At 44.5% G+C, this 19,836-nt stretch overlaps 1 protein-coding gene across 7 annotated transcripts in view; it reads right to left on the reverse strand.

The window, feature by feature from the left end:
* TTC7B (tetratricopeptide repeat domain 7B) overlaps nt 1–19,836 on the reverse strand; it is a 275,379-nt gene that overhangs the window by 169,879 nt on the left and 85,664 nt on the right. For all 7 annotated transcript variants that reach the window (XM_055097944.2, XM_034938007.2, XM_034938006.3 and 4 more), the window contains one exon: nt 18,972–19,093. In XM_055097944.2, the coding sequence (XP_054953919.1) occupies nt 18,972–19,093 (122 nt within the window). The remainder of the gene's footprint in view (nt 1–18,971; nt 19,094–19,836) is intronic.

Genomic DNA, 19,836 nt, shown 5'->3' on the forward strand with positions numbered 1-19,836 from the left:
ATTTTAGGGAAGCCTTCAGATGACAAGCAAATGATACCAGAGGGTCATAGGAATATATAGGAATAAACTAATAAAAGCACCAGAGATGTAAATATGTGGGTAAATATAAAAGACTGTATAAATATTGTTTTATCTTTTCTTTTAATATCTTTAAAAAATAACACTGTGTAAAGGGAAAATTAATATATTACATTGTTTTTATAACACAAAGAAGACGGGAGAAATGAAGCTATATTGGAGCAAAGTTGCTAGTACTGAAATTAAGTCAATACTAACTTGAAGTTGACTGTGATAGTTTAAAGATATATCTTATAATCCATAGAGAAAACAGAATTATTTTTTCTCCCGATGGAGTCTCGCTCTGTTGCCCAGGCTGGAGTGCAGTGGTGCAATATCAGCTCACTGCAACCTCTGCCTCGCTGGTTCAAGCAATTCTCATGCCTCAGCCCCCCAAGTAGCTGGGATTACAGGTGCCCACCACCATGCCCAGATAAATTTTGTATTCTTAGTGAAGCCAGGGTTTTGCCATGTTGGCCAGGCTGGTCTCAAACTTCTGGCCTCAGGTGATCCACCCGCCTTTGCCCCCCAAAGTGCTGGGATTACAGGCGTGAGCCACTGTGCCCAGCTGAAAACAGAAAATTTTTTCCAAAAAAATGCAGTTAAAAATCAACAGAGGAATTTAAATGGTATACTAAAAAACTATTTTTTAACAACCATTAAAAAGGGTAGAAAGGAGGAATGAAGAATCAAAAAAGACAAAAGACATACAGAAACAAAGGGCAAAAATAGTAGGTGTAAATCCAATCATATCAATAGTTACATTAAATGTGTATGACTACATTCCATTCAAAAGGCAAAAAGGTTTATACTAGATAAAAAAACCAAGATCCACCCATATGCTATGTATAAGAGATAGAGACACTTTAATTCAAAGACACAAATAGGTTGAAAATAAAAGGACAAAAAAATATATTATGTAAACAGTAACCATAAGAGAAGTAGTGTGGCTATATTAATACCTGGTAAGACAGACTTTAAATCAAAGAATATTACTAGAGACAAGAGGCATCTATCAAAAACCTACAGCTAACATCATACTTAATGGTGAAAGACTGAATGCTTTCTAAGATCAGGAATACAATAAGGATGTCTGCTCTTGCCACTTTTATTCAACATTGTACTGGAGATTCTTGACAGTGCAATAAGGCAATAAATAGAAATAAAAGGGATCGAGATTGAACAGAAAAAAGTAAAATTGTTTATATTCACAGATGACATGATCCTATATGTAAAAATCCTAAGCAATCTATTACAAAATTATAAAAATTAATTCAAGAGATTAGTCAGTTTGCAGGATACAACATCCATATATAAAAATCAAAAGTTTTCAATAACAAAAAATAATTTGAAAATGAAATTAAGAAAGCAATTCACAATCACATGAAGTGAATGAAATACTTAGGAATGAATTTAACAGAAAATACAAAAGCTGAAAACTACAAAACATTTTTGAGAGAAATCAAAGAAGATCTAAATAAATGGGGAGGCGTTGGATTAGAATATTTGCTACTGTGAATCTGGCAATTCTACCCAAATTGATCTAAAGATTCAGTACCACCTTTATCAAAACCCTGGCAGGCTTTTTTTTTAATTTGACAGAAATTGGCAAGCTGATTCTAAATTTTATGGGGGAATGTCAAAGCCTGAAAATAGCCAAAATAATTTTTAAAAAGAACAAAGTTGGAGGACTTATACTACCTAATTTCAAAACTTACTATAAAGCTGAAAGACAGTGTGGTATTGGCTTAAAGACAGACATACAAATCAATGAAACAAAATAGAGACTCCAGAAACAAACCTTTATGTTTATGTTAAATTATTTTTTTACTAACGTGTCAATGCAATCCAACGTGAAAAGAACAGACTTTTCAACAACTAAATAAGGAGACAACAATCCAATTGAAAACAGGGCAAAAGTTTTGAACAGACATTTCACCACAGAGGAATACTAAGAATACTTTTTTTTGAGACGGAGACTCATTCTGTCACCCGGGCTGGAGTACAGTAGAGCAATCTCGGCTCACTGCATCCTCCACCTCCCAGGTTCAAGCAATTCTTGTGCCTCAGCCTCCCAAGTAGCTGAGACTACAAGTGCACACCACCATGACCCACTAATTTTTGTATTTTTAGTAGAGACAGGGTTTCACCATTTTGGCCAGGCTGGTCTTAAACTCCTGACCTCAGGTGATCCGCTCACCTCAGCTTCCCAAAGTTCAGGGATTACAGGCATGAGCCACTGCGCCCAGCAAGAATGCTCAGAAGCACATGAAAATTTGCTGAACTTTCTTAATCATTAGAAAAATGTAAATTAATTAAAATCACAATGGGATACTACTGATACTACTACAAACTTACTAGAATGGCTCTAATTCAAAAAACTGACAATGCCAAGAGTTAAAGAGAAAAAAAGCTGGAGCTCTCATATGTTGCTGGCGGGAACGTAAAATGGTACCATTGGATGGTTTCCTAAAAAGTGAAACACAAACTTACCATATGACCCATCAATCCCACTCCTATGAATCTACCCAAGGGAAGTGAAAACACATGTTTACAAAAAGATCAGCCCATGAATGTTCACAGCAGCTTCATTCATAATAGTCAAAAAGCAAGAACAATCCAAATGTCCATCGGTTGGTAAATAAACAAACAAAAATGTAGTATATCCATACAATGTAATAATAATGACAGCTCCACAATAAAAAGGAATGACCTGCTGATACATGCTACGATGGGAGTGAACCTCAACAACAGTATGCCAAGTGAAAGAAGTGAGACATAGGCCGAGTGCGGTGGCTCATGCCTGTAATCCCAGCACTTTGGGAGGTGGAGGCAGTCAGATCACCTGAGGTCGGGAGTTCGAGACCAGCCTGACTAACATGGAGAAACTCTGTCTCTACTAAAAACACAAAAAAATTAGCTGAGCGTGGTGGCACATGCCTATAATCCCGGCTACTTGGGAGGCTGAAGCAGGAGAATCACTTGAATCCAGGAGGCGGAGTTTGCAGTGAGCTGAGATCACACCATCACACTCCAGCCTGGGCAACAAGAGCGAAACTCTGTCTCAAAAAAAAAAAAAAAAAAAAAGTGAGACACAATCAACTACGTATTCTATGATTACATTTATGCAAAATTTCTAGAAAAGGCGAATCTATAGACACAGAGCCACAGAGCAAATAAGTGGTTGCCTGGGGCAGGGGGTGGTAGAAGGAATTGACGAACAGGCACAAGGAACTTTTCGAGCTAAAGGGAATGTTCTGAAACTGAATTGTGAAGATGATTGCACAGCTGTATAAATTTTTTTTTTTTTTTAGAGACAGTCTCACTCTTGTCGCTCAGGCTGGAGTGCAATGGCGCAATCTTGGCTCACTGCAACCTCTACCTCCCGGGTTCAAGAGATTCTCCTGCCTCAGCCTCTCGAGTACTTGGGATTATAGGCGGCTGTCACCAAGCCTGGCTAATTTTTGTATTTTTAGTAGAGATGGGGTTTCACCATGCTGGCCAGGCTGGTCTTGAACTCCTGACATCAGGTGATCCACCCACCTCGGCCTCCCAAAGTGCTGAGATTATAGGCGTGAGCCACCATGCCCCGCCTGTATACATTTACTAAAAACAACCAAATTGTATAATTATTATAGGGTTTTTAAATATGTAAATTATACACAAAGCTGCTTTTAAAAATATAGCAGCTTCCTCTATGACAATTCCTGGCTATCTCCCCCTCCCCAATTTTCATCTCTATTTTCTCATTCTTTCATCTCTTACATCACTTCTTGATCAATTTTCACTCTGCTCTCAGCAGTTTCTCTTGTAGCAGGGCCCAGTCCCAGAACAGAGCCCTAGTGAGTCAGTTTCAAGTCATCAGAAGGGCCTGACTGCTCTGGCCCCTTAGACCTTGCTGGGCAAAAATCCTCTCATTTTCAGCTGCTTATCTCAAATTGGCCAGACAAGCTTCCCAGTAAATACTAGATGGCTATTTTAGGGTCTCCTGTTCCCAGACCCATCAGATGCCCTGTTGCACACAAATGCAAATAATATGCCAGCTGTGAAGCTGTTGGTAGTGTGTCCCCATCAGCTGGTATGGTGGGGCTCATGAGGATACTCTGCCACCTAGTCTAGCTCTAAATGTTGTTCCTGAGCTTTTGGGTCTGCTCTCCAGTCGCTGTGTCTTTTTTTACGTGGATATAGGAGAAGACCCAGAACTACGCTGCCACTGGTGCTGCCACCTTCCCAGATTTCTTAGCTGCGAATTCTTGCCTTTCCCTCTATGGGAGCTGGAAACCCTCTACTCTGTAGGGTTTGATTTATTTATTTATCAAACCCTTATATAGTACTTGCTATGTGTAAAGATAATGTGTTCAAAGCACATTAAAATTACTCTCTAAATCAGCCTAATAATCCTATGAAGCAGGTCCTATTATTATCCCCAGTTACAGACGAAGAAGCTGAAACAGAGAGAAAGTGAAGGGACTTGCCAAGGTCACACTGCTGGTCAACAGAAGATCAAGCATGTGAACCCAGGAGCAGGATCCAGAGTCAGTGCTGCACAACTCTGCCTCTCACGAGCACGTAAAGTGTATCTGGCCTTGTAGATTCAGCACTCAACCATGACCACCACCCCACCCACTTCTCCCAAGACCCCTGTCAGATGGTATGTTTTATCCCTCCTTCAAAGACCAAGTCCAAATGTTAATTCTTCTAAGAAACCTAATGAATTCACCCAAGTAGTTAACTATAATACTTCCGCCTTCCTCCTCTCCTTTCTCCTTCTCCCCCAGTACAGACCTTCATTATACTGCCTTTCACAGGGTGATATAATTATTTGTTGTGTTAAAGAAAAAATTATTCAATGACACTTGTTAAGGCAGAGTAAGGAGGACTTTGTTCAGGTCCACCACGATAGGCAGAGGGACCACTGCAACTGGGTCTTGCAGTGGGAGGGAAGGAGTGGCTAGACTCCAAGTACAGCCTAAACAGGTGAAGATTTACAGCCAAAAAGGAGGGTGGGGGTCAGTGGGTGGAAAATCACTAAGAGGAAACATGAGGAGTAGGAAAGATTCTGGCTAAACCGATCTAACAGGATTCTTGCTGAAGACGGGCCAGGGTGATCAGATAGCAACTGGGGGATGGTAGTGGCTGAGGAACCCAATCAGACACTGAGGATGATCAGGTATTAGAGAATGGGGGATTCTGGCTAAAATGACTTCACAGGTTCTTTTGCTAAAACTGGATTTTACATGGAAGTGTACAGATGGGCCTAGCAGAAGATTTCGAAGTGTGGCTAAAGTTTGGCCAAGCAAGGAATCTTTGTCCATTGACATCCTTGTCTTTCCCATAGCTCAGAGAATGCTTCTGTTCATCTTATATCCCCAGAGCTTACCCAGCAGGCTCTCAATAAACATTCATGGAATTGAGTAGGCAACAGTTTTTTGTTTGTTTTTTTTGTGTGTGTATGTGTGTTTAATTTACTAGCTCAAAATGTACTTGAAAGCAGTATAATTGCATCTTTTAAAAAGATCTGTAATTCAGGTTTTACTAAGCCTGGCTAATGAGTTTTTCTGGGTATTCTTCAGAAAAAATATAGCTTTAGATTCTTCCTGGTATTTTAACTGCTTATTTCCAGGATGCAGGGATCACTGCTTCTGTTGCTAATTTGCCAGGGAGATTCAGAGGAGAACCAGCTACCACAACCATCAGTCAGCCAGAACAGAGAGACAGAAGACGCAAATTATGCCAGGGGGAGGCAGAAGCAGGAAGAGCTAGCAGAAAAAAAGATACAGTGTGTCCACGCCAAACCTGGAGAACCATCACCAGAAGGCATTCATAAATAAAAAGTAAAAATTCAAACCCAAAATACAGAGGAAGGTGGAAAAAACAAATGTCAATTAAGAAATAATCCAGCCAGGCGTGGTGACTCACACCTGTAATCCCAGCACTTTGGGAGGCCAAGGCAGGCAGATCACGAGGTCAGGAGATCGAGACCATCCTGGCTAACATGGTGAAACCCTGTCTCTACTAAAAATACAAAAAATTAGCCGGGCGTGGTGGCGGGCGCCTGTAGTTGCAGCTACTCGGGAGGCTGAGGCAGGAGAATGGCGTGAACCCGGGAGGCGGAGCTTGCAGTGAGCTGAGATCGCGCCCCTGCACCCCAGCCTGGGCGACAGAGAGAGACTACATCTCAAAAAAAAAAAAAAAAAAGAAAAGAAATAATCCGTGACTTTTCTAAACCCTGTAATTTAATGCAGGAATTTGCTATGAGAATATACAATCATATTACAGATTTCTTTATTGGTGGGCAGGTCTATGGCAGACATTGCCATACAAATATAAAGGTGGGTACTTGTAGAAAAATTTATATCCCCTCTCATTTTCAATAGAAGGCTCTAGTGTATCCTAAGAAAAGTCATAAATTATCCCAAGATGTCTCAGTCATTTTCTGGGCTTTAGCTCAATCTCTCTGCAATTTTCTCTAACAGTTGACTAAAAATATCACTGCAAAAAAAGAATAGAGAGGAAAAAGGATGATTTTTTAAAAACAGGTAGGAAATATCCCTTGAAAAGAGCTAGGTCCCCACCCCCAGCCCACCTTCGTGTAAAATACTAATGCATTTGACACCTAAACCCGGGAAGGGAAAAGGCAGGTAGGTGATTGAGCTTTTGCTCTGGGCCAGAGCCAGAACAGGCATGCATGCTTCCCCCTCCTCTCCTTCCCATCCACCCTGCTTCCCCAACAGATACATCTGGACCCCCTCTGTGATGCAGACGTCACTAAATTACCAAGACAGCTCCCCACAGTCTGACAGGCTCAGAGAGGGTGAAACTTGGCTTCCTTCTTGACCAGACAGGATATGAATTCCTTCTTCCCCACACTCATGTGTTATTTCAATGGTCTGCCCTTGAGGGGCGGCCTGCAGAGGCCACACTTAAACTCTCTTGTGGGCTTCTCTATCCAGCTGCACCCCATGAGGTTTCAACTTGAAGAGCTACATATTTGAAGTCTTAAAAAAGTTCAAGTCTGGGAGGCTGTGGGAGCAAATGTTCTCAACAACTAAACCAGGGAAGATGATAGCTCCCTTTCCTGCTGCGGGAACTCTGGAATCCCATCCAGATGTGTGGGTTAGGCACCCTCCTCGGAAGGAGGCCTACAAGACCAAACTTCCACTGGGCTAGGATCTTCTCAGAAAAGACTCTTTCAGAGCCAGCTTGAGGCACTTAATAAAGCCACCGTTATTGTATTTCCCTCCAACCACAAAGACAGGGTAGAAAGCAGAGGTCTCTATGATCTTTCCAGAAAATGTGTTATTTCTTGCTAAGGTCAAGGAAATTGTTTGATGCCTGGCACTCACCATTCTCCTTTAACAGAATGAGATCCTATCCAGGAAGACCTAGGTGGTCGTAGTGTATCTCCCGCTTTACCACAAAGAAACAAGAATAGGAGCCGTAAGTTCCATGAAGCCGGTCTGGGCTGTCCTATTCAGCCTTAGATCCCCAGCACCTAGCACAACGTGCACAGGTGTTACATCAACTACTTTTACAGACAATATGCAACTCTCAGATAGACATCTATGAGCCACAGCCATCTCAGCTGAAAATGAAAAGTGCATCCATTTATTCATTCATTCATGGATGCACAACTATACACCAGACACTGGGGCATACAGGTACAGATCTGTTCCCAAGCAAAATTGACCAAAATTCCTGCCCAAGTGGAACTTAGGTTCTACTGATGGGAGACAACTGTAAACAAATTAAATAAGACCAAATACAAATGGGGGCAAAGGGTTAAATTCCTTCCCTCTTCTTTTGAGAATTTAACCTCAGGTTGGCTGGGCACAGTGGCTTGCGCCTGTAATCCCAGCACTTTGGGAGGTCCAGGTGGGCAGATCACTTGAGCCCAGGAGTTCGAGACCAGCCTGGGCAACGTGGTGAAACCCTGTCGCTACAAAAAAACAAACAAAAAAAAAAAACAAAAATTAGCTGGGCCTGGTGGCACGCACCTGTAGTCCCAGCTATTTGAGGTTGACATGGGAGGATTGCTTGGCCCTGGGAGGTCAAGGCTGCAGTGAGCCGTGACTGCACCACTGCACTCCAGCCTGGGTGACAAAGCAAGACCCTGCCTCAAAAAAACAAACAAAAACAACAAAAATAACCTTAGGTTAACTTTCTAGTTTTGTTTCCCTAGAAAGCCTAAAAAGATAAAATGTCAATTATGTTACTAGGCAACACTTCCTATGATAAAAATGGCCCCTGATTGATAACTTGCAGCCAGACTGGGAGGAACTGTAAATACCTGATAGGAACACTGTGTCTTTGGGCTTCCCTGAGTGTGCTGATTCTTACAACTGAGCGTATCCCTTGGAAGACCCTGAAGACGTGGGGCCTGAGATGTTAAGCCAGGGCAGATGGCAAACCTACCCAATGTGAGTCTCATTCCCTAGCACCTGAGCTGTCACTTGAGGTGAAAAGGAACAAACAGAGCAGCTCCTGGGTGGCTGTAGGGACTGCTGGGAGAACTCATGTGGAAAGAAGCCCCTGACCTTTCCCTGCTGGCAATTTTTGGTTCTGTCCTATATCTATCTAAGTAGATGGGTGTCAAGGGCAGCCTATGAAATTCTTGTGAGTTGGAATCTTTCACTAAACCTAAGAAATTCCCTGGCTTATAGTGTATTTGATGCCAGTTAAATGCTAAGGAGTAAAATAAAGCAGAGAATAAAGGATGAGTTGGCTGGACAAGATGCCTTTGAGGATTCTTTTGGGTCTAAACCAAGCTTGTTCAACCTGTGGCCCACATGCGACCCAGGATGACTTTGAATGCTGCCTAACACAAATTCACAAACTTTCTTGAAACATTATGAGATTTATGCACAGACCTTTTTTTTTTTTTAAGCTCATCAGCTTACATTCATGTTAGTGTATTTTACATGTGGCCCAAGACAATTCTTCTTCCAATGTGGCCCAGGGAAGCCAAAAGACTGGACACCCCTGACTAAACAATAAGATCACCACTCCCTTCACCCCACCTCACCTTTGCCAGTTAGCTCCTACTTTCCAATTCATCTTCAGGTTTCTGCTCAGTCACTTCCTCAGGAAAACCCCCCATGACCACCAATTGTAGGTTAATTTCATTTTAAAATGGACTCTCAGAAATGGGTACCTTTCCTCCTCAATGCTATAACTATCTTAGGCTATAGTTATACATCCAAGAGTATAACGATCTGATTTCTCTCTGACAGCAAAAGCCTGTCTGGCTGCTCACCATTTTATCCCCAGCACCCAAAGAATGCCTGGCTCAGAGTGGAAGCTGATAAACACTGGTAGAACAAGTGAATGCCGTAACACATCATCTGAAACCAACAGCGGAGGGCAGTATCCCTCAGACCACATGGTGTGTTCCTGCAGTGTGTTCATTCACGATACTCCCATCCAGAGCATGAGCAAGAGCTGTTCTGAAAATACTGCCGTCTGATAAGGTCTTATATCAGCAATTCCCAGGGCATGAATCTCCAGTTATGTCAAGAGGTACCAGGAGATGCTACAAAAATTAACTCTGACTTTTAGACACGAAATTATATAACTATCTTTCTAAAAGAAAAGCTGCAGGTGAAAAGCTAAGGTAAGAAAAGAAAATAGTATTATCTTCCCCTTTCCTAAAGGCATAGCCCACTGGTAATTTACTTGTTTTTTCTTCTCCTGCTGGACTAGAAATTCCACAGGGACCATTTGCTGTCTCGACCCTAGTTCCTGACACATAAATATTTGACAGATGAATAAATATGTGAATGGATAAACAAACAAGCACGGAATCTATTCCTCCACTCCTGCTCCCATTAAAATTGAAAACCACTACCCAAGACAAATGCTAACCAGTTCATCTGTCAAGGAATTCCAGTTTCTTGGTGGTGATTAAAGGAACTGTAGACTGCCTTCCAAGAGGCAGCATATCACCGGTAAACCATGCAGGGAGGGGCCTTTGGGAGATACAATTAAATGCCAATCACTAACCTCCTCCCCGACTTTGGAAGCTTAGAATGACCCACCCCATTCTTCTGCTGAAACCAAGGAGAGATCAACACAAACGCACCCATCTTGCTGAATGCTGAGGAAGCTTTCTGACGGCATCAGATCTCTAACCCTCACTAAGTGCTAGCACTTGTGAAGTACACTGAAAGTAATTACCTGTCTCCATAATTCATCACTGAAAAGAGGGGTTTCAGAATTTCATAATTAAAATCGTTAGAGATTCTTTTGGTTCCACACTAAGGTTTTGATGGCATTAAGGGATGAGCAAGACCTAGCCCACATTTAAACAGAACAGATAAGATCTGGCTGATGCTTTTTATTCATACATAATTACGTCTAGACTTGCTTTATTTTTATTTTTTAATTACGTGAGACCAATTAGAAGACGATAGACTAGCTTTTTAAGGTCCTTAATTTTCAAGTGTAATATATTGCTATGCTGCTCCTGACTCCATTTTCAAGAAGGTACTGACAGGGCATGGTCAGTATGGCCCAACTGATGAGAGGACTGAACTGGAAGCCAGGAGCAAGAGGACAGGTCCCAGCTCTGCCCTAGTCAGTTGTGTGACCCTGAAGAAAATCATATTACCTTGCTAATCAACTGTTTCCCCAATGATACGTAACTCCATAAAGCCAGCGACTGGGTCTGACTCATTCACTTAGAACAGTATTTGGCACTAGTAAGTAACCTAGTAAGGGTCTCCATCAATGTTTGTTAAATAATTAGTGAACAGGATTTCTCTGAATCTCATGTATCAAGAGAAGTGATGGAAACAAATGCTCTCTAACAGCTGTTGGAGATTCCGGATTTTCCGAATAGAAACTGCACCATCAGTTCAACTATTACGAAGATCTCCCTTCAAAGTGAAATGACTCATATGAAGAGCGTGGAACAGCGATCTAGGTGAGTCAAGTCTTCCAGACATGTGAGTGCCCAGGCGACATGTGGCATCCCCAAGGTGGCCTTAGCTGGCCAGGCTGCAGGAAGGCGCCCTATACCTCATGCTACTCCATCAACTTCCATTCTGAAGCTGTTAAAGCAGCTCTCACACAGACTCCCTCCTGGCTCTGTCCCTCCCGGCTCTGTCCCTCCCTCCATCATCCCCACCTTCCTAGTATGGTTCCTGCTGAGGTTAAAATGTAGCCTGTGGCCAAAAACCAAGTAAAATGAACCTGATCCTACTAAAATGGGGGACGTGGCTCTGGTGGCACTAGATTCCTGGTGGCCAAATGAACTACCCTGTTCTTGGCCCTTCCCAAAACCCCACCTTCCAGATCCAATGGCTTCTCCACACCTAGAGAATGAATTCCCTATTCCTTAGCCTGCTGTTTAATCTTCCACCATCATTCTGCCATCGGTCCTTCCAGCATGAACTCCACCTTAGAAAAGAAAATGGAAGGGGAAGAACATTTCTGGGAAGTGGCCTGTATACAGAGCTGCAATTCATCCTGTATCATCTGCTCCTCAACTTCCCCGGTCCAGCTTCTGCTCTTACCACTCCACCAAGTTTGTTCAGGGTCACAGATGTCTTCCATGGTATCTGATCCAGGGGTCACAATTTGGTCTTCTTTATTAACATCTAAGCAGCATTCAGCACAGGTGACCACTTCCTCTTTCCTAGCACAGGTTCCCGTTTTGGCTTTCACAAGGACACACCCTCACGATTTCCCTTCCACCTCTGGCAGTTCCTTCACAGGATCCTCCTCCTTTACTCAACTTCCAACTCTTGCAGGTCTTCAGGCCAAGTCCTGGGCTGTCTTCTCTCTTTACTCTCTGCCCCTTCACTGATCTCATTCAATCCTGTGGCCTTAAATATAATCAATACGCTGAAATTCCCCATTTATAACTCAAGTCAAACCCGTCTTCTGGTCATGTTGACACTCCCACTTAGACATCTCACAGGCATCTTAAACCTAACATGCCAAAGGCAAATTCTTGATTTCTCCTTTTCAAGATCTGATCCTCTCCTTGTCTCCACCCATCTAACCAATGGTTCAAGGCTGAAACTGGGGAGTCATCTCTGGTTCCTCCATTTCCCTTACCCTCTGTCCCCCAAATCCAATCCACCAGCAGTCCTAACTCTAGTAGTTCTAACAGACATCTCAAATGCATCCACTTCTCTTGGTCTCTATACCCTTTGTAATCTCTAAGATACACATCTAATGTCTTCACCACCTAGTATCACCTACCCTTTGTCCTGGTGACTTGGGGACTTTTCTTTGGACAACCATCACTCTCCCACTATATGCTGCACAGTGGACCTTCCTTCTTCTGGGTAAGCCAGACTGAGACAGTTTGTGACCCTCCTCCTTCCAATGCTTCTACTACACTGGACTCCTTTCTGATTCTTGAACACTCCAAGCTCTTTCCCGGGTCAAGACCTCTGCACATTTTGCACCCACTCCTTGGAGCTCTCTTTCCCCTGTGCTTGACCTGGTTAGTTCCTTCTCACCCTTCAAGTCTTGGTCTCATCTCAATGTCACCTCCTCCGGAGACCTGGCCAGGCCACCCTATCTAAGCAGGGGCCTTCTGTTATTTGCTTTCACTACACCCATTCACTTCCTAGCACCTATTCCAATTTGTAATTATATACGACCAGTACTTACATATTATCTGTCTCCCTCACTAGACTGTCTCCTCCCTGAGAGCCTGGACTATGTCTCTTATATTGGCCAACATATACTAGTACTGAGCACAGTACTTGGTACTTAGCAGAACTCAACAAATACTCGTTGAATAACTGACCAAACCCACTGCATGCCAGGTCCCACGCTGAAAGCTTTATAGGAACATCCCCAGATGTCTACAGAAACCATCACTCCAGCCAGACTGGTCTCATATCCTGTAGAATACACACAATACCGAGTACAGTTCTAACTCCACACTCTACCAACCACTGGAACGTCCCTCTGGTGCTTCCCCATCTGTAGGCATCTACACCATCTCAAGCCCACTTTTCCAAATCTTCACTCCCCTTTCCAAATCACATGGCCCTTCCAGCAGAGCAGTGCTCCTGTTTGCTTCTATGGCAACCTTGACTTCCCCAGTGATAACACATACGACTATCCTGAAATGGCTTATTTTAATTCCTAATTCTCCATGAGACTCAGTTCTCCATGAATTCTAGGAGGGCAGGGACTTTGTCTCTTCTCTTCACCACTCATCCCCACAACCTAATGTAGGCCCTGTGATATGGTTTGGATGTGTGTCTCTACCCAAATCTCATATTGAAATGTAATCCCCAATGTCGGAAATGGGGCCTGGTAGGGGGTGACTGGACCGTAGGGGTGAATTTCTCATGAATGGTTTAGCACCATCACCCTTGGTACTCCTCATGATAACGAGTGAGTTCTCATGAGATCTGTTCGTTTAAAAGTATGTGGCACCCTGCTTCGCCCTCGCTCTCTTGCTCCTGCTCTGGCCATGTGATGGCCCTGCTCCCCCTTTGCCTTCCATCATGATTGCAAATTTCTTGGGGCCTCCCCATAAGCCAAGCAGATGTCAGCATCATGCTTCCTGTAGAGCCTGCGGAACTGTAAGCCAATTAAACCTCTTTTCTTTATAAAATACCCGGTCTCAGGTATTTCTTTATAGCAATGAGAGAACGGGCTAACACAGCCCTGGCACGGATGGTACACAATGAATCCTCATTAACTGAATGAACAAATGACCCTACTCGAATGCATGAATAAATGGGCCTGGAATCTTCAGCTCATTTAAAGTGATCTGGTGTTCTTTCATTGTTTATGCTTTTATAGAACCATGTCATAACCTTTAAAGGTACTAATGTTTATGTCTTCATCTTTTTTCTTTTCTCTACCATCTGCCAGATGACAAGGCCCATTTCCTTTTCATCTCCGTATCTCTTGAAGAGGGTTGCATACAAAAAAGTGGTGGTTATTAAATGCTTACAGGAAACGTGTGTGAATTCTCTTATGTTCACTGCAGTGGACTCGTACTGTCAAAAGTAGTGTGCAGTTTTAAACGTGAACACTTGCTACCACTGCAAGAGGGAAGATGACCTCCAGAAGGCCAGAATGCAAAGGCTAAGTTGCTCAAGCACCAAGAGAGACAACTGCATCCAGCAAAGCATGCTCACGTCCTGGCAGGCGCCCTCGCCATGATCATCTCCCCACAATCACATGGGATGTGGGAGCCTGTCTGCTGCTGCTGCTGTTGTATCTGAGACATAAGCCCAGGAAGCACCCTCCTCAGCAGCCCATAGGATACAGAAGGACCTCTTGGACTCCTTTTCCTGCCTTCTAAGTCTAGGTTACACTGAGCAGGGCTAAACAATTGCAAAGAGATTATATGGGAAGATTGAAAGCTTTTTAAAGTCGATGCATAGTGGTGATGAGTGGTCTATTTGTTTGATTATAAAAACAGAGGTCCAAACGCCCTTCCATACCACTTTATTCCCTGGCTTGGCTGCAAGTACCTGAGGGGAGCCCAAGGTCTGAACCATCCCTGCCTGACTTCCTGCTTTCTGAGTCAAGGCCTCCCATGCAGCACTCGGTGATGTAACCTAGAAAATGGTACAACCCCATGGGTGCATCTCCCAGCTGACAGTCATTTGCCTTTTGCATCAATTTATCTCCACCCCACCTGAATTAAAATCAATTCAAAGCCAGTGAAAACACACTACAATCCGTTTTGCCTACCCAGGACACCTGACACAGCTAACAAGAAGCAAGGTTACTTTAAATGTGCTTTGCTACCCTTTGTTTACAAAAGATGGGTAAATATTCCTAAAGCAACCTGCAGTAACTAATTGGCATCCCAGCTGGGCACAGTGGCACATGTCTATAATCCCAACACTTTGGGAGGCCAAGGCAGGAGGATCACTTGAGCCCAGGAGTTCGAGGCTGCAGTGAGCTAGGATCGTACCACTGCATTCCAGCCTGGGCCATAGAATAAGACCTTGACTCTACAAAGAGGTAAAAATCCAAAATTGATTGACATGCCCAAATCAAGCTTCTCTGGCAATTCTGGCGGCAATCACTCAAGTAGGGAGTAACATTATCTTCTCAGAAGGCCGAGGGGAACCCGAGGGTGAGGCCGTTTCTCTGCTGCTAGCTGGGCTGCGAAATGAATACCCAGTGCTACCGCGGTCAGACCAGTCAGTCCCACCTATTTTCTCTGAAAGTGATTAGAATGTTATCCAAGCCCATGGTTATGCACCTTGAGCAGCATTGCCTTAAGCCAGCGCCACTGTAAAGAAATGCCCTGCCTCCAAGCCCTGGCAATGTCCGGCTCGGTCATCTACTTCTCCACAAGCTCCCACTGCAACCAGGACGTGACCTGAATCTGGTCCCACTTTCAGCTGGTAAGTCAGCCAGGCGTCGTCACCACTGGAAGTCACAATTTACCTCCTGCTGTTTGCCTGACACCCCACCAGGTGCTTCCATGTGCATATTTTTATTGCTCCTCACTACTGCTCTCCGAGGTGACTGATATTCACCCTACTACACAGATAAAGAACCCGAGACTCAGAGGAAGAAAGGGCTGGTTCCAAACCCAGCACCTGAGCTGCCCTTGCACAAGCGCTTGCTTTGGCGAGGCGACTTGGAGCCCTCAGAGGCGGCAATCCTGGCCCTCTGAGGCTACTGTTCTGCTTTCACCCTCTGCGGAGCCTCAACAAGATGTTTTTTCAGCCTTAACAGGCTTGTTGCTGCCACCCAGAGGGATAAGAGAAATAGATGTGAAATGGATCTGGGTACATTCCAAGTCAGACCGCGCCCAGAGACTTGGGACTGGGAGGTGGAGGAAGTTACCGGCCTGGATGACAACTAGCTGTTCTCTCCTGCCTCATAAGGAAAGAGGGAGCCCAGGAAGGGAGGAACTAGGAAGGAAGGGAAGGAAAAGATGTGAAGGAGAAGAAAAAGAGGGGTGGGAGAGGGAAGAGGACGAGCCAGAAAGGGAGGCCGGGAGAGGAGGGCGAGGAGAAAGAGATGCTTTGTGACGCGCTGTAGATGAGACACGAGGGAAAGCCTTAGGAGAAATCACCCAACCAACAGAGGCTGGGAACTGTCTGTGGGCGATGTCCTGTCCGGGGTCAAGTGCTCCCTCACAGAGGGAGGGTGATGGACAGTCAATCCCTCCCATCGACTCCATCCACACCGAGCCACAGCGCTTCCCACACAGTGGCACAGTGGTGAAAGGACTGGAGCCCAAGGAACTGTGTGACTGCAGCAAGGCACATCCCCTGTGAGTCTAAATTTTTCTAAACAATAGGGGCAATACTGCTTACATTGCCCACTGCACATGGTGGAGCGGCAACACTGTGAGGACCAGTGACCATGAAGGACAAGTGTTTAAGCCAAACTTAAAAGCAGCCCTTGGATCTAACACATCAGAAGGGGCTTAGGAACTGGTCCTGGCATCAGGTTTTCTGAAAGAGATGCCCAAGTCCACCAGTTCCGCAGTGACTTCTGGAAAAGATGGGAGAGTTCTAGAAGAATCAGATTCAAGACTATAATTCAGTGAGTCCTCAGGAATGACAGCTAAAAAGCTGAGTATACATTTAAGTATATTTCTAAAGAAAAACATTGTGTTTCATCAATTCCATCTCTTATTGCCAAACTCTAGTGTATTTTCCTACTACTGAAAATCAGTCAATCCTGTCCATTATATCCTTTCAGATACACAGACGAAAACTGCAGAAGAGCAAAAGGAGTGAGACAACTGGGAGCAAGTACCTCACAAGGAAGTGTGGGAAGCTGCTGGTGCTTAGGGACAGCAGTTACCTCCATTCTGTCCCCGCTTGCTGTAGGCATCCACTGACAAATGAGCCCTGGCTGTGGCCCTCAGGCCCTGCGTAGCCCACTGGTATGGGTCAAGCAGCCCTGACAGCACTTGGCATGTTCAAAACCTCCCAACGGTTTTTCTCCTTGGGGTATATTCTGTGGCCCCCAAACTGGCCCTCACCTCCACCTCCTAAAAGTAATTCCTCACTACTGTTGCACCATCCCAGCCTTGAGCTAGTTGCACCAGCAGGGACTGCAGCTAACAGGGACCTTTGAGAGTACCTGGCCCAGGGCTGGGAGTGGTGGCTCATGCCGGTAATCCTAACACTTAGGGAGGCCAAGGCAGGCAGATCCCTTGAGCTCAGGAGTTCAAGACCAGCCTGGGCAACATAGCAAGACCTCGTCCCCCTCCCCCCCAAAAAAAAAAAAAAAAAAAGAATGAGAGTACCTGGCCCAATCCCATCACTGGTCTTTAGAGCCCAGAGAGAAGAGCAAGAGGACAAGAAAAGAGAAAAAGCTTCAAAGTTAAGCAGTCCCTTAAGGCTACATCAACAGGCATTTCCTTGAACTCGAGTAAAGTAAAATAAAATGAGAAATGAGTCAGTAAGCAATCCATGGCATGTAATCCATCACCTAGTGCAAACCTCTCATTATTATTTTTTAGTTGGATTCCAGTGGGCAGCCAGTGTCTCAGGGCCCAGTAGTCTTCCTTTCTCCCCAAAGAACAGGCTTCAAAGATGCAAATAAATTACCCAACCCACTCTTATTAATCTCACACAAAACATTTTCAACTGAACGTATGGGTATGGTACCCCTGGGACCCCCAGGGGGATTAATTCCCAGGTCCGGACCTCCATATTAACACATACAGACACAGGTCAGAGAGAAGGAGGGCAAGGGCCGGGAGCTCCTCTGTGATGACCACCATTTATCGTGAAAAGGGAAAAGAAACATCACTAGAAAAATATTCCATGTTCCCTCTCTTCTCCTTCTATTTATAACAACAAAGAAAACAGAACTTCATCTTAGCTTAGGGGACGTGCACCATCGCTCAAATGATCTCAATCAGTGGCAGATGAGATCGAATGCAAGAGCATCTTTGTGCCAAGGCCATTGAGCTGCTGCAAACCTTGGGGTGTGTGTCACAGCCTTTTGTAGGCCATGTGGAGCTCAGCCAGAGGCCTCTGGACCAAAGCAGGCCTTCTCTCACAAGCAGTTTAACAGGACTTGAAAAATAGGCATTTATTTTCAACTAATGGGAAATGGATGCATGCAGCTCTGGGCCACCAGGCAGATGAAATCCAAATTTCATGAGCCACACCCCAAGGTTTGAAGCTCTTAAAAATGAAGAGGGAGCAACTCCATTGTTCATTTTTCCAGAGGCTGGGGCTTGGGTCCCCTCTGCCATTCAAAGCACTACTGGACTACTCTAGAGGAGGGGAACGGGCCTCTAGGGGCCTCCCATGCAAAGCCTACGGGGGTGCTACAGAGGAACCAGATACCTACTGTTGGTCTTCATGCACATCTATCCTGCAGCACAATGTCAAAACAAGGGATAACTGAAGAGATTTGGAACAGAATCAGCACATTTCTCACAAGAGCAACACAAAAAGGAAAACAAACATCAAATGCATTCGAGAGCTGTCCCTCCCGTTCATGTCCTTCAACCTTTCTTAAAAGCCTTTTCAAAGCCACACTCACTTTCATAAAAACTGGCTGAGATTTGGCAAATCCAATTCCCTGAATGATCAGCCACTGAAAGGGCGATGCTCCTGTGTGCCAGGATTTCCAATTCATTAACTTTTTCCTTAACAAACGGGGAGGCCGACGCAGAGCCATTCATGGAGGGAGGGCATGGGAAGGCGTGGCTCCCATCAGGCCCACCCCACTGGTCTTGAGGCTGTGTACTTTTGACTCGGGTTCCCTCCCTCCCTTCTCCCACCTTCACATCTCATGGGAAAGCAAGAGAGCCAGGTAGAGAAGAGACAAAAACAGCCAATGTTCATTCTTTAAAAAAAAAAAAAAAGTTCCAATGGTAGTTCATATTTAAAATTCCTTTATTATAATAACTAAACTGGAGACAGCATTGTAAGGCTTTCTACTTTCCTTCTTTAGGAAGTGGATTTAAAAAAATGAAGATGGCTTACCCATTTTTGAAATAGAGGACATGGGCTCTCTGAAGTCCTGTTTCTAGGAAAAAACCTAGTTCTTGATCGTGGGGAGCAGGGCCAGGCTTAGGGCTTCTGTTTTGAATATTAGAAAGTATTACCTAGAAGGGGAGAAAATTGGAAAACTAATCAGATGCACATCCAAGCCTACTTCCTTCAAACCCTATCTCTAAATGCACTGCTCGACCTAAAAAACCAACTTCCTCAGGCAAATATCAGTGCAGAGGCACAGGCGTAGAAGTGCAAGCATTAGAGAAGCAGAGAGAATGGTTCTACTAGACAGGAAGCAACAAGCAACCCAGGGGCACACAGGGCCCTCCTGGTACCGAAAGCTGAGGAGTCGGGGGTGCTGATGAGCAGGTGGTGCTGTAAGAAGCACTAGAGGCGGAGAGGCCCTGCTGAATGCTAGGATACTGACAGGAAGGCTGGAGACACGGAAGCGGGTCCTAGCAAAGGGCGGAAATAGTTGTGATCCACCAATGGCCGAAGTCACTCACAGGCAGACTGCAGATGCAGCCCTGCATGAGCTTGATGAGCTCCAAGATGAGCTGATGAGTGCTGTGATCTGCACTAGCCCTGGAATCAACCAGAAAAAGGCAGACTCACCAGGCTCCAGAGCTGAGGGATATTGCAGCTTTGCAACCTGGTGAGGTTGGGCTGCGTGGCAGTCCTCTATTCTCAAAGGGAGAGCTGAGCAAAACACCCTCTCTCCCCAAACTTGACTTCTTAGCTTATCAACAGATAATGGGGTTTTTAAAGGTTTAATTTTTTAGCCCTGCACAAAAGACTGCCAACTAATCAGGAGGAAGACTTGCAAGTTGGGTTGGGTATACTGAAGTGTAAA

This window comes from Pan paniscus, chromosome 15 (genome assembly GCF_029289425.2).
Source record: "Pan paniscus chromosome 15, NHGRI_mPanPan1-v2.0_pri, whole genome shotgun sequence".
NCBI classification, from domain to species: Eukaryota; Metazoa; Chordata; class Mammalia; order Primates; family Hominidae; genus Pan; species Pan paniscus.